Source organism: Sceloporus occidentalis, unplaced genomic scaffold (genome assembly GCF_023333645.1).
Source record: "Sceloporus occidentalis isolate IW3139 unplaced genomic scaffold, rSceOcc1.0.p SCAF_10, whole genome shotgun sequence".
Taxonomy (NCBI): domain Eukaryota; kingdom Metazoa; phylum Chordata; class Lepidosauria; order Squamata; family Phrynosomatidae; genus Sceloporus; species Sceloporus occidentalis.
In genome coordinates, this window is record NW_028316990.1 from 23,377,252 (window position 1) to 23,392,062 (window position 14,811).

The 14,811-nt window shown below is 45.1% G+C and overlaps 1 protein-coding gene across 7 annotated transcripts in view; it reads right to left on the reverse strand.

Annotated features, from left to right (window-relative positions):
- Positions 1–1,849: 1,849 nt before the first annotated feature.
- The window catches only part of TSC2 (TSC complex subunit 2), a 30,502-nt gene continuing 17,540 nt past the window's right edge, over positions 1,850–14,811 (reverse strand). For 2 of the 7 annotated variants that reach the window (XM_089540767.1, XM_089540768.1), the window contains exons 26-42: positions 13,855–13,986; positions 12,482–12,646; positions 12,250–12,402; positions 11,105–11,214; positions 10,512–10,718; positions 10,016–10,231; positions 9,288–9,356; positions 7,843–8,003; positions 7,202–7,704; positions 6,620–6,695; positions 6,040–6,126; positions 5,306–5,492; positions 4,886–5,025; positions 4,475–4,553; positions 4,170–4,261; positions 3,731–3,829; positions 1,850–2,964 (exon numbers count right to left, since the gene is read on the reverse strand). In XM_089540767.1, the coding sequence (XP_089396893.1) occupies positions 2,800–2,964; positions 3,731–3,829; positions 4,170–4,261; positions 4,475–4,553; positions 4,886–5,025; positions 5,306–5,492; positions 6,040–6,126; positions 6,620–6,695; positions 7,202–7,704; positions 7,843–8,003; positions 9,288–9,356; positions 10,016–10,231; positions 10,512–10,718; positions 11,105–11,214; positions 12,250–12,402; positions 12,482–12,646; positions 13,855–13,986 (2,641 nt within the window). In that variant the 3' untranslated portion in view covers positions 1,850–2,799. The remainder of the gene's footprint in view (positions 2,965–3,730; positions 3,830–4,169; positions 4,262–4,474; positions 4,554–4,885; positions 5,026–5,305; positions 5,493–6,039; positions 6,127–6,619; positions 6,696–7,201; positions 7,705–7,842; positions 8,004–9,287; positions 9,357–10,015; positions 10,232–10,511; positions 10,719–11,104; positions 11,215–12,249; positions 12,403–12,481; positions 12,647–13,854; positions 13,987–14,811) is intronic. The other 5 variants (XM_089540769.1, XM_089540772.1, XM_089540771.1 and 2 more) reach the window with 5 other exon arrangements.

Here is a 14,811-nt window from a genome sequence, read left to right on the forward strand (position 1 = left end):
CTTAGATTTTTTCTATTTGGTGCATCTGCATTCCCTGGGTTGCCTGGCCTGACCCTTTTTCTTGGGATGCCCTGAACTATTTCTAAATGCTCAGGTGGAGTTTTAAGCTACTGCAACACTAAAGACTTGGGGAATGAGGGAATACTTTTATTTAGGGAGCAATATTCTTATTTGGGGGCAATGCCTTCATTTTGCCCTTCCTGAAGCGACATCCCTAGAGCTAACCCATTTTTTTGAGGGGCAACTCCCCAAAACATCTGCCGGGCCTTCTTCCCGTGTACATTCCTGGCGCATGCTCCTGGGTATCCTGCCATATGAACCATTCCACAAATGGTCAGCAAATAGCCGACGGAAGGGAGTTGGTCTTAGCCAAACAACTACAGATCTCATTCCGGCAGGGATTCAGGCAGCCTTGATACCATTTCAGAGGAATCACACCAGTTTCCAAAACAAAAATGGTCAACCGTCTAATTAAAAATAATAATGGTAAGCCGCTCTGATAGCCTTTAGGGCTGAAGGGCAGGGTATAAGTACTCTAATAAAATACACATCAATACAAATGGGAAGCCTTTTACCACATCCCTTTCCAGGGAGTCAGGGTTCTGTCAGGAATAGAATTCCTGACAGAAAGTTTTGGTTTTTGGTTTTTAAAGGTAGTGATGGGATATAGAGTAGTTAAAAATGTGGTCTCAGGTGAGGAGGTTGAAAAATAAATAAATTAATAAATAAAACTTTTCTTTATATCCCGCTCTTCTGTAGCAAGACAGTCAGAGTGGCTCACACTAGAACATCCACATACAATATGATAACACATACAATTACAATATCCCCCCCGCCCTTTAAAAAAGAATTAAATATATTACAATTAAAAGAGTTTTAAAATCAATTTATAATAAAGACAACATAGGCAGGGCAGTAGTAAAGACATGGCGCGAGGGGTTAATGTAATGTGTTTCTAATGCTCAGAATTTGCTGGAGCCAGCTAGAGAAAGCATATGGAGGGAGTGAACTCTCTGGAGAAGGGGATGATTAGGGGGGATTGCAAAAAGTTTGGTTTAAATCTATTTTATGTATATAGTCTTTAATTATAATTTGATATTAGAGGTTAATAAAGTTTATATATATATATAATGAGAGAGAGATGGTTAAAGATAAGAGATATAGATTGCTATGTTGAGGATTTAATTCTTGATGGCAGGTTGTTTTGACTAAGGGCTGGTGAGCAAGAGATTGCCCCCGGATACTCGGCCATGGCATCATAACCACTGGTCAATGGTGGGAAAGTTTATCCAATCATTTGGTTACACTATTTCAATGGGGAGGGATTTTAAAAGCGTTGTTGAAGTGTTTGAGCTTTAGATCTGATCTGACAAACTGTCAGTGAGCCCCGTCCACAGGTCTCTTCCAGAAAACAAAAACAGAACCCAGATGTTACAGACGTCCTCTTTTTCTTCTCTCTTGGAAGGAATAGAGCCAGGGTGGTGTAGCAGTTTGAGCACTGAACTACGACTTTGGAAACCAGGGTTTAATTCTCATTCAGCCATCGACCCCAGGCAGGTCACACTATTTCAGCCTCAGATGAAGGCAAAACCAAATCCACTCTGAACAAATCTTGCCAAGAAAACCCCATGATAGGTTCTCAGGATCCTCTTAAGTCAGAAATGATTCGAATGCACGCACCAATGGTGTATAGTGAATAATTTTTAGACCAGAACCAGGGAACATGGCTCTCTCATCCTAGGAGAGGCCTCACAGCACAACATTAATCCTGCTCCACAATAACAGCCATCTGAAAAAGCTAATCACTCAGAGCTTGAGATGATGCCGCCATCAATCAGAAATCCAGTAGGCCATTCAAAGACCTTTATTCCATGAACAATGTTATAGTAAGACATTATTTGCCAAATAAGACTGGAGTCAAGAAGTTTCAGAGGACCTTTGGCCAATGGGTGAATGATTCCTTCCTGAGGAGGGAGTTTAGAGTCTGTACCACTCACACTTTTCCAAGGAAGAACAGTGATAAAGAAAGCCATCAAAGTCCTTGAGGGCCTCTGGGTTCAGCAACAGCAAAAGCCACCTCCTCTTCCTACTGCAAGAGAAAATCCTAGGCCAGTGAAGACAGAGCAGGAGTGACACGTTTTTTCCCAGCAAGCCTCCAGGTTCCATGTACTTCAACAAAGGAAAGGCAGGGGATTCCTCTATCTCAAATTCTCACAATACCTTTCTTTTCCCTAAATTTAAGTCTAGGTCTCAGTTCTGCTGGGAGACGTAAGCAAAGGCTTACCTAAGATCAGTCCCAAATGTCAAATGCCTCCAAGGTCTCCACTTTGGGCATCTAAACCAACCTCAAAGCTAGACTATTTAGACTTGCAGAACTTAATTCTTCCTCGCTTCCTCCTGTCCTGCCCACTAGAAAAAGCCAATCACCAGCCGTCACCTGAAGGTAAGATTTTTGTGAAAATGGCCACGGATGGACTGTGGACAGGGACACTCCAGGACTGTCAGTCTCACCAGTTCAACAAGCATCACACAGCCCTGTTGCACCCGCACCTGCTTGGAGACACTTACCCCAAAGGCGCTGGTTAAAAATAACAACCCAGAGTCAAAATGGCTCTGTGGTATCAAAGGATCAGCAGCTACCAAAAAGAGACCATGTGAGTAAAGTCACAGTGAGGCCACAAATCAAACAGAGGTCAAAATGGTGGTGACACATCCAGGATTGGGGTGAGGGCTGAAAGCAAGTCCTTCTAAGTCAGCCGTTGGGAGTCTGGGGGGACACCAGCCCAGACTCAAGCTGTGTTAAACAAACTCTGTGAAGTCATCCACTGAGGAGATCAAGCGTTTCCTTTGCCCCGTTTCATAGGTAGGAGCTGGGTCTTGGGGGATGTGGGCAGAAGCTTTTGTAGGGACAGGAGGGTGCATGGTAGGAAAACCAGATCCCTGGTACTGGGTTTCCTCCCGGATCTGGAAGAAACATAAGAAGTAGTTAACAGTCATTGGGAGCCTGTTAAGAGACATAGGTGGATGGGTGTCTTATTTCTGGATCTTACACAAGAAGCTAGCCAGCATGGGGTTGTGGTTTGAGTGGCGGACTAGGACTCCAGGAGACCATGGTTAGAATCCTTGCTCAGCCATAGAAACCAACTGGGTGACTGGGGAAACTGAGACCATCAAGCAGTGACCAGCTGAGGAAAGAGAAGGTTGCTCTCTGATCCAGTAGCGGGACCTCACTGCTCTTCCAGCTACAAAACTGCATTCAGGACAAGCCCTGCCTGGTCCCTGCCCTCCTTTTTGCTCTCAGAGGCACAGCTGAGATTGTGTCTCTTTAGCCAGACAGATTCCTTGGAGGAGAGGAGGACTAGGAACTCTATGTGTAAAAGGTGATGGTCCGTGCCCTTTGATCTAGGATCCTGGCTTTTAGGCTGTCATTATTATGCCCACACCCAGTACAAGGCTAATGGAGGAATCACTTGCTGAGCCACATGGATAAGGCTGAATGCAAGGAAGAGTTCCAGTTCAACAAGTGATGTTCCTCCCAGTCATATAACATCTTCCAGTCTCCCCCAAATGGCTCTCTGTAAAGAGGGCTCGAAGGGGATAAATTCTAAAACGTCTTTCTGGGGTAAGATGGAGGCGGAATGCTGTTATTGAGCATATTTCCTGTGTGTCAGACCAGGAATGTAAAACTTTGGGGGGATCAACGGCAGGGAGAACAAGACCCACCACTCACCCTGTGTCGGAGCCTCTTGATGTGACGCAGCCGAGCGATCCATTTCGAGGGGTAGGTATCCGTGGGGTTGGAGCGGCTGTGGTGGACATGAGATGCCATCTAAGGGAACAGAGGCAAGCAAAAAGGGTCAGCATTAGCTGGCCAGGAGATGCACAGCTGAAGCAGAGCCCTCAGTTTAGCTGAAAGATCCAAATGAAACCTTGGCCGGAATCCGGTTGGTGTCTTTATGCTAGTGTAAATACAAATGTGTGATGCCATGGCAGGGTAACAACCTGAAGCTACCCATAGCCTTGCAAGTATTGGTCAAATTTTAATCCTGTGCAAGCCAATGGATCTCCTACACAGTAGAGTAATTCCAGGCTATGAGGAAACTGATGCCAAAGAAGTGCAAAAAGAAATCAACCCCCACACCACACATACAGACACACATGGGACTCACATTGGCATGTAGAGCCATCTGACGGGCTACAAATGGCAGGTTTTTATCAGAGATGATCTTTGCCACACTGGCGTCAACAAGTCCTTCCATATCTATTTATCGGAGACAGAAAAAGCAGAATGTTCAAACCAAGCGTCTAATTTAAACATCTCTCTTCCACTTTATATTCTGCCTTTTTTAAAATCCTCCAAAGTTGAACCCAGAAGCTCAATTCCTTACATTCTGCAACTCTCGGTCTGCTAGATAATTGTGCAGGGAACCCCATTCATGGGCTTGGAAAGAGAAAGGCATGAAACCAGGCCTACCTTTCCGGCACTGGAGAGTCAGCAGGTTGCAGTTGTAATCCAGTGGCTTGATGACAACATGCACAAAGTTGAACTGGCCCTGGAAAGGAGAATGGTGGTGCATTGGAACAGGCTGGCGAGAATGAGAAACTCTTCCTTGGATACATATTCAGGGGTAGCCATGTTGGCCATGCAGCAAAATACAACAAAACCCATAAAGCAGAGATAGCTTTGTTAGGCCAACCAGAGATAGCTTTGTTAGGCTTTGGTAACCAGTGCTTGGGTTACCTACAAGAAAATGGCTTCAGCTTCTATGCATCTGGCAAGCTTTTGAAGCTTCAACAGGACTGGGGTCACCCTCGATATCCCCAGGTAACCTAGGCTTGTATAACATCAGACCCAAAACCAAATTGTGCCAGACATTTCCTTTACCTTGATAGTTCCCAGTTTGAAGTCTTCCCCTGAGTCGTTGTAAATTATGGAAACAAAGTCGTTCCCCAGGTGCCGCTTCTTGTCGCAACGATACTTGTCTAAGTCCTTGGTGGGCATCAAAGTAGCGATGTGGAAAATGGCTGTGGGCAAGATTGGGGGGGGGATGAAGGAAGATGTTGGGTAAGGCTGCTGGGATTTATAGTTGCTGAGTGCCTTTGTAGTTGTTGAACGGAAGGGCCTGTGCTGTCATGACAGGCAGACCCTTGGGACACCCTGCCTTAAAATTATGTTGACCCTTTTGTGAGTGAAAAGCCTTGAATCCATTCCTATCATAAAGCCCCCCTCCCCTTCTTTCTCATCCTGGCATTCCCATTTTGGGAGAAAGGTAGGATATAAATCCAATAAAATAAAATAAAATACCTTGCATGATGTCATCGTGCCAGCAGTAGGTAAACTGCCCATCCTCGCCGCCCACATCCAGACCGCCCAGGTAAATCTTGTCTGGCTGGCAGTCTTTGAGTTCAATGAGTTTGCCCAGGCCGGTCAAGAACTCTGTGTACCGATAGGAGCCATGCTCATTGGATAGGATGGCCAGTTCGTTGTTGCTCTGGTGAAGGAGGATGGGAAGGTTAAGAGTTGGAGAGCAAAAGTAAAGACAGATGAGACGTGGGGAATGGATTTCACTGCAGCCAGAGCAATCTTTCATTTCTAGCAAAAACTAGCTTCTCTATAGCATTAGAAGGAGCTATCCATGAATGGGTTAACCCATCCTGCTCCGTCAGGGATCCTGTGACTTCCTCGCTGAATGCTTTAAGATTAGATTCCTAGTTTTTCCCATTGGATTATTATTATTATTATTATTATTATTATTATTATTATTATTATTATTCCTAACCACTAGCAACCACAACTGTATGGGGTTTTGTCTTTTGGATTCCACAAGCATTCCTTTTCTATTTGCTTTGTGTGGGAGTGTGCCTTGCATCACAAAGGAAGAAATATACCAGGTTTGTGCACGCATTTTGTGCAAGTCATGGAAAGCCTGGCGATGCAAAGAGAGGGTCACCTCCTCCTCACCCTAAATGCCAAAGGGGACTAACTAACTCTCAGGAGGCTGTCTTGAGGTGAACAAAGCGTACATGACCTGTCCTTACCTGGCCTTCTCCAACATACAACACAGCAATCTTGTGGGTGTCATAGGGAGGGATCTGGTCCAAGAGCTGAACAGATCTTTCAAAAGTCTAAGGATGAAAATAAATAAAATGAATAAGTGGAGTGGAGTGGCAGACATAGTCTAATTTAGCAACCAAAATATTTTCCTCAGAGAACTGGCTGTCCATATCGCCCCTACCCACAATTAAAACGTGACACTTTTTAATGGGCATTTATTTCTCCCAAGTTTAAAATAATAACAAATGAAACAACAATATCGAAGTCCAGAAAAAGATACAATTGTTCTTTGCGACTTTCTTTTTAAGTGTAGGTTTGAATTGTTTTCATACTCTCAGTATTCTGGGATCGTGGCTCAAAGCTTTTGTTTTCAGACAGGGTTCCTTCAACAGTTTCTGTCTGGGACTTACAGCCTCCAAAAGTGCCTTTGCTAGGATTTATATTCTAGTCAAAAATATCCCTGAGTCCACCCTGTAAATCTCTGCCACCCTCAACAAAGTGGATTTGCTTCTACCTGCATTTGCTTTGTGTGTTTAGTATATAAAAGGGCATGCTCCCACCTACCTCATTTGGCAGCAAGAGGGGTTTGTTGGATTCATCGCCAAAGAAAGGAGAGTGGTACAGCTGCAGGAATACAAAACTGGGGAGAGAGACCAACATTAAACCTCCTTTTAAGGGAGCAGCAAGGGCCAAACATACAAGGGATTTTCAAAAGAAAAAAGTTTCAAACCCTAGAGGAATTCACAGACACACTGTGAAGAACACTCAGAACGCTTCAAGCATTAGCCAAATTGAAAGAAAGGCACTGGGAAGGTGGCAAAGTCTGGCTATATCCTAAGAAAGGGCTGCCATGTGTTACTAATTTGAAGGAACCTAACAATGTCTACCCAGCTCAAAGCATCCCAAGGGAAGAAAATCATGCCCTGAACACATTGTAAATGCCCACCCCTCTTTTAAAGGAGTAGCAACTGGTCAATGGTGATGTAAATCCAAATGATGCAATGGTTCTACTATAGATGAGGCTAAGAACAAAATTTAGCCTTATAACTCCATCTGCTAAAGCTATCTGATTTATTTTGGATACATAATAGAGGCTTTAGGCAGATGCTGTACATCAGGCCAAAGGAAAACCTTCCAAGGACTCACCTGGGGTTGATTCCTGGCACCTTCTCTGCATTGGAGGCGGCTGCCCTGCCTTTGAAGGGGTCTCTCTCAATCCTCTTGCCCCTCCTCGAGGGGGCTGAGTCGGAGATGGTGTACCCGCGGGGGCGATGACCAGTAGGGGAATGGGGGGAAGAGGCAGGGACACTGCCCCCCACCCTGGCTCCTCCAGCAGCCTTCTCATTTTCTCCTTTGCCCAACCAGCTGGACGCTGTCTCTCCTTCCAAGTGTCCCGACTGGGACTTGGATTTGACGTCGCTGCTCAGTTTTCCAGCCGGATCTTCACCACCAGGATCCTTGAGCACCTCCTGAAGAGTTTGAAGCTCTGGAGATGAGCTGGACTTACTGAGGGGCTGGGAAGGTTGGAAGGAGAGGGCCTCAAAAGCCCGGCTGTCTTCCAGGTTCCGGGTTCCTTCAATGGGAATGCCGATGGATGCCAAGTCTTCTGGCTTCAGGGATTTTTCCTCTTGACTGGATGTTGAAGAAGACTATAGGCAAAGGAAGAAGAGGAAGAATGTGAACCAGCAACTTGGTAAAAAATGCCCCTCAATGGTCTCCCTTGGACTTCCCAATGCCTGACAGACCTCATATTACTGAGCAACTGTGTCAGAAAAAAGAGGCCTTACCCGACTGTATGTCCCATGGCCTTTGTTCAACTTCTCCTCCCCAAGGCCTTGGTCAGGACAGACACCTTCAAAGTCTTCAATCTCCTGAGATTCTGGGTGAGACGCCTTTTCTTTCAGATCAGAGTCTGGGGGGCTTCCTTCTTCTAGAACAACAGCAGATTCTATTGATAGACAGAAAGAGCAAGGTTAAAACATGGGAGGTGGAGGAAAAAACGAAATTGACACATAAAGGTTATCAGCAAAAATCACACACACATCCCAAAAAAGAGAGCATGGAAAAACAGACCATCACTACAGCAGCAGGGAGGTGGGACACCAGCTGCAGCTTGAGATCTCAAAACGTTATCACAAAGCAGAGGGTCAGAGTTAGCACCGAATGTACACAGCCATGCCTCTCCTATGAAAACATGCTGATCTGCTCAACAGTCCAAGCCAGAAAGACCCAGGAGAACTTTATTCCTGGTTCTCAAATGCCTCAAGCTAGGAGCCTCATTTCCTTATAGCCCAGGTTTTACTCTTTGGATGAACAGACAACAGGTGAATGGCAGAGGTCCCTCTGAGAGATTTTAACAGTACCTCCACAAACACAGCCACTAACCATCATAAATTCCATCTTAGAGGTTCGCTTGTCACTCAAAGAGACACAGGTGGATTAAAGCACATTCTCTGTATCAAAGCAATGGGCTGTTGATCCATTTCTAGGCATCCGTGTGTGAACTGGACTTCTGAAAGGACCACAGAGGGCAGCCTCCATAAGAATGCAAGACCATGGAGAAGTTGTGAAAAAAGGTGAAGTTATACTCATGTCTTGGCTAGTGGGCTTCCCAGAGGCAATTGGATGGAGAATGCTGGACTAAATGAGTCTTTGGCTTAGTCCAAGATGACAGCCCTTATGTTCCTACATATCCACTACAGCCTCTTGGTAGACTTTTGAACAACCCTGCTTTCAGTTAAAGAGGTTAAACGTGTACCCTTATTTTGGGCCACTGCAACAACAGCTAAACAAACTGTGACTGACAGGTTCAGAAACTGGAAGGGAAACTGTAGCAGTAAGAAAGTGGGATGGCAACCACTATTTTTCTAAAGCTGTGTGGTGCATGAACTTCATACCAGTTGTCCGTTTTACCCTTTCTGTGTTCTATAGGATCCTCCTAAAGCTCTCACCCAGCCCTTGCTGATGCTGAACTCTTTCCACCGAGGGTCTTTGGCCCAAAAAAGAGAGGCCTGGTCTGGCTTGGACTTGTCCAGGCTCATTACTTTGGTTACCATTTGCTGAGTGCAATGAAACTGGAGACAGACAGAAAGACAAGGGAAGGGTGGATGGAAGCATGAGGAATCACAGCAGTGTTTCTTTCTATACAAATCACTGCTCCCGCCCCAATCTCTTGCCCTAAAAAAGAAAAAGAAAGGAAAACCAAACCTCCTGTAAGTATAGGCACGTATACCTGCCCAAGAAATGCTCCTGTACAACTTTTCTTGAGAACTGGTCAGGTACACAGAAGAGAAAGAAGCCACTGTGAAGGGAAAATCAAGGGAGGCGCTACATCAAAAGGGAAGGAGAGAGAAGGAGAAAGAGACTATGTGGAAAACAAAAAAAGAATAAATAATAATAGAAACAAACCAAAAAAAGGCACAGAATTTAAGGTGTCATCCAGAGGAGTTGGTTGAAATGGAATACACAGAAGAAAAGGAGAAAGTGGGAAGCTGGTGGGAAGGCCTTCAGGTATGTGTTTTGGCATAAAGGAGGAGGCAAGGTAGCAAATGGAGTGTGCTCACTCCTCAGATGGCAGATTGTGGCCACTCTGAAAAGCAAGCAAAGTCCTAATCTCGAGGGACAATCCATAGGGAGGTTGCACGGATTAACCTTTACAGAAATACAAAGAAGACACGCTTCACGCGGCAGAAGGAGAAACAAACACTGAGGAGGGAGACTCAATCTAGAGGATTTTTTAAAGCTTCTAGAAGCCTTGCCACCAAAAATACATGGCAGGGCCTGCTCCAAAATCTGGAAGATACACTGAATCTCTCATTCTCCTAAGCAAGTGTTCTTTTCCCATCCTCCTAGCCAAGGCAAGGCCATCACAACTGCTTTCCCTTGGGAAGAGTGGCTGCTACCTTGCCACCTTTCTGTCCTGATGTCTCAGTTCTCAGGTGGACAACTGCTTTGCCTCACCTGTGTTGGAGCGTTGCAGGAGGGAGGGCTTGGCCGTTCCCGTGGGCAAGCTGGTGGAAGGGACCGAGAGCGACTTGTACAAGGCTGTCTCCCGGTGCTCCTTGAACCGCTCAGCTGCCATGAGGGCGTTGGAAAGCTCCTGCAGGGGCATGTTGTTGATATCCGAAGAGAAGGGACTCAGCGGATTCTCCAGACTCATCAACCAGCTAGTGTTACCTGGAACAGAGAGACAAACTCTTGGAACACAGCGGAAGCCCACCGAGAAACAGACTCACCTCTACAGCCTTTCAGGGAGAGATAAAAGTGCTAAAAGTGCTAGCTAGTTGCACTAATCATATCTTCTCACCAGATTGAGGGAAATGAATTCCTTGTCCATGCCACAATAGAATTAGTTTTAAAACGCATTTAAGAGAGCTCTTTATGCTTAGTTGTATGGAAAACTGCACCTCCTATTTTCTAATACTATTCATCTCAGGACACTTTCCCACCCACCTACCTGTTGGCCTCCGCACCAGTATTTCAGCCCATCCTTGGGTCAGGAGTGGGACGTAGGCTACCAGGTTGGCTTTCTCCTTCTGCAGAGCCCCAGAAACTACCTTGTCTGACCGAGTAGCAGAGGAGCCCTGAGGTCCCTGGGGCATCGAAGGGGTTGAGAAATGGGAGGAGGAGCTGTCTAATGCACCAACCCTTAAAGCATGGCCACCTGAGAAGCAAAAGACACAAAAACAACCATCAGTGACACCAAAGGGGAATCAAAGTCCTTAAGACAATGGCTGCTGCCACACTGCAGAATTAATACAATTTGATACCACTTTAACTGCCCTGCCTCAATGCTAGTTTCCAAGTTAGTTTCCCTGCTCAGTTTCCAAGCTCAGACGGGATTTGGTGTCCTCTAGAGTATTTAGGCCCGAATGCGTTTTTAAGCATTACCACTAGATAATGTCAGCAGGCTAACATTTAAGAGCAAAGCTACAAAGCAAATATTCTTTCATTTATTCATGCATTTCGTTTTTACAACCATGTATGCAACAGGGCCTCCAGCTCAGTGGAAGAAGCACATGCACAAACAAAATATCCATGGCTCCTTACCAGACATTGACCTGACTCTGTTGCGGGTTCGAACCACTTGTTGACCAGCCTGAGACTCCAGTTTGGCCGGTGCCTCTTTTGCCTGTCTGACTTGCAAGTTATGGTCCGAACTGGGAATCAGAAGCAAATCGAGTGTCAGTTCATTAAGAAATCATTAGTACTCACTGTCTTGACTGTTAATTTGGAACAATTACATGTGGATGGTTCCAGGCTCATTCCCTGGAAATCTCCCAATAAAAAGATTAGAGTAAGTATCAGGAAAAAAGAGAGGAGATCCTGAAGAGTGGAGAATAAAAATACCAGGCTAGGCGGATCATAGGGTTGACTCATTATAAGGCAGCTTATGAGTTCACATATGGCAAAATCACATGAAAAAAATTTTTGCAACTGACTTGAAATCTGCTTTTTATTCTTCCAGAGCAAGATCGCACTCACACACATGGCTCCAGCTCCTTCTTGAGGATGATTTTACAGGCCTCCAGCTGGCCCATACAACAATACCATCCCAGAGTTCTACCCTAGAAAAATAAAATTAACACTCATCCAGGTAGATTTCAAAAAACCTTGCATTGACAGGCATAATCTGGAGTATTTTCTGACACCATGGAAATCCCAATGTATCTCAGAGTATAAAAATGTCCTATACCCACAGGAGTTCTTGTGGCTGCAGAATCAAGGGTACTCCAAAACACCCCCCAAACCCAGAAGACGTAGGCTCAGAGTACGTGGAATATTTACATCTGAGTAGCAATCCTTCTTTGCAAAAAAAAAATGTCACCAATACAATTTTGGTGTCTTAAAATTAATACTATTTTTGATTTTTTTCTTCTTCTTCTTTTTAAACTGTACAGGGCAAGTAGATGAAAGCTGGAGACCTTGTTTACAGCTCTTTGGGTGACTGAGCTATAAAACGATTCCCTTGTAGATCTGGGAATTCAGCAGAAAAAGGTGATTTCAGGGGAATAAAGGTCCCTTCCCTCTTCTTGGATGAAAATTAAAAAGGTAATGGAAAACCTGAAAGTATTCTGTACTTTCTCACAACCACACAATTTTACATATCGAGAAGCTCCCATTTTCCCAAAAGCTTCTCTCTCTCTCTCTCTTTTAAAGTGCTTGCAGAGGATGAGAGATGCAATAAAGTTCACCTTGATTCTGTGCTGCTTTGTAGCTCCCCAGAGTCCAGACCCAGAAGTGACCTGGTTCCTGTACCAACGCTTGTTGTGATGGTCACCAGCTTGTTCCCCACCAGCCAGGTCTTGGTCCTCCCTCCAGCCAGGAGAAACTCTCCCACAGGAGACCTAGAAGAGAAAGGAGTTGAAAGGGAAAAGAGAAAGGCACGTGGAAACCCAGGCTTAGAGCAGCTTTGACCATGCCAACCTTTTCGGCACCGCGGTGAAGTTGGAGAAGACGTATCGGGCCATCATGTCAAGGCAGGTTTCTGTCAATTCCAAGTGGAGATTTTTTAGGTTGTCATCTGCCTGGGCCATCGAGTTCTCATCCGCCGACCCCAGGCTGGAGCTGGTGATGGAAGTCTGTATCCGACTGAAATAAAGGATGAGTTCGGATATCAAACCAAAAAGTGTGATGGGCACCTAGTGATTGTGAAAGCATGCAGCAGGCTGGGCTGGGGGTGCTTATGTGCAAGGTGGGGGGGGGGTGAGATTACTTGGTTTTATGGACATCAGATTCTGCCATCTGTTTAACTGACTCTGCAACAGACATTCTGCAAAGCTGACAGACAGAACCCATGCTGGGTTTGTGAATGTGAGAGACTGTATGTGACTCAGAAGTAACTGCATGGATGGACGGCAAAAGCAAAAGTACAGGATTTGTTCAGAATAGCATTGCCTGACCCCTAAACAGCTAGGAGATGGGTCTGGAGAGAATGAGACCTGTAGAAGTGGGACCAGCTCATGGGTCACATCCAAGGTCTTCTGAATCAATTCCTGATGAGACCTCTGAGAACTACGATGGCTGATTAGAGAATAAAGAGTTTCAGCCTTTTGCTATCACACTGTTAGGGTTAGAAAACACTACAATGAACATCCATCAGTACAGATTGAAACACAGGAGAGTAACAGGACTAAACCAGTCCTGAAGTTTATGGCAACCAGGCCCCTTCCCCATGGACCAATTATTTTTTTTAAGGAGGAAGCTTGCCCCCAAATTTCCTCTAGGCTATTTTAGGGCCAGGAGAGGCTGTTTATTTCTAAAACAGGGCCACGCATGGTCTATGGGCAATGCAGTTCCCACCTTCCTCTTAAATCCACATTGAAAGACTTAATAGATTAAACTAATACAGCTGGCCCTCCATATACACCAATTCTTTATCCACGGATTCAACTATCCACAGCTTTAATTTAAAAAAAAATCCCCAAAAAGGAAACCTTGCTGTTTGCCATTTGCCATTTTATTAAGCCAATATATATAATGGGTCTTGAGGATTCATGGATTTTGGTATCCACAGGGGGTCCTGGGACCAAACCTCAGCAGATACCAAGTCTATTGTAACGGCATTTTTACGCTAAACCCAGAACAACTTGTTTTGTCTTAAGACATGCAAGGGGCCACTTGGCAAAACTAACCCGGTGTGAATGTGTGAATAGGTTTGTGTCAATTCTAAGGATGTCATGCAAGGATCCCGGCATGCAAACCCCACACCCCCCACTCTCCTCCCCAAGGGCCAGCAAAGCAACGTGGCCCAGAAGACCACATCGTTCCCAGCCTTCCCATTTACCAAGCATGACTACCTGTGGGCGGCATGGTCAGAGACGCTGATGCTGCGAGACCGGAAGGCATCAGCTGGCGAGGGTTCTTTCAGCTCTTTCACTGGAGGAGAGTTATTCAAGCTTTGCCTGGCACTTTTGGCTATTTTAAAACTACTAAGGTGAAGCAGCACCAAGACCCCACCACACAAAGAGGGTGTAATAATTTGTGAGTGGAAAGAAATCATTGGAAGGGTAGCAGTTGAAAGGCCACCAAAGTCCCAGCAGGTGATGTAAAAAATTAAAAAAGAAAAGAAAAGCAAAAGAAAGGGTGCCAAAAAGAAAAAAAAGGAGGGGAGGGTGTGTTAAAAACAAATAAGCAAAACTTAAAAGCATAAACATTTCAAGAACAAAAGCCAACAGAAAGCCAATACCACCCCCACTCCGGCCCAGATTGATAAATGTTAACTTTAAAAGAAAACACACACAAATAAAAATCAGCACAAATTAACACGAAAGCTGATTGAGAGCATTGGTTGGAATACTACAGTACAAGGGGTAGGGAAGATCTGTGGCTACTTGGGAGTGCATAAAAAGTGAGAGAGCAAGGAATGGCATTTAAACACCCCAAATGGCTTGGGGCCTCTGTAACGGAAGGACTGAGATCTGCTGCAGGGACCTACCTCTGACTTACACCAGTGGGACAGGGCCTTCTCTGCTGTGGCATCCCATAAGTCTGACACTGGGGAGTCATTCTGATGCCAACTAAAAACGGCTTTTTACTCAAGCCAGACCCAGAAGTACAAACTAAAGTTTGTCATGCCCCTCCCTATCCTTCTCTGCACCTTGAAAAAAACTGATGCCCCAAATGGCAAATCCCACTTCCCAAAGCCTCTGAAGCCATGTGATTTGCCACTTAAATGTAACCCACCTCACCACTCCTTCTATCATGTCAGGATATATCTCCTTATAAAAGCAGACAAACTCAAACTGTGTTAATGT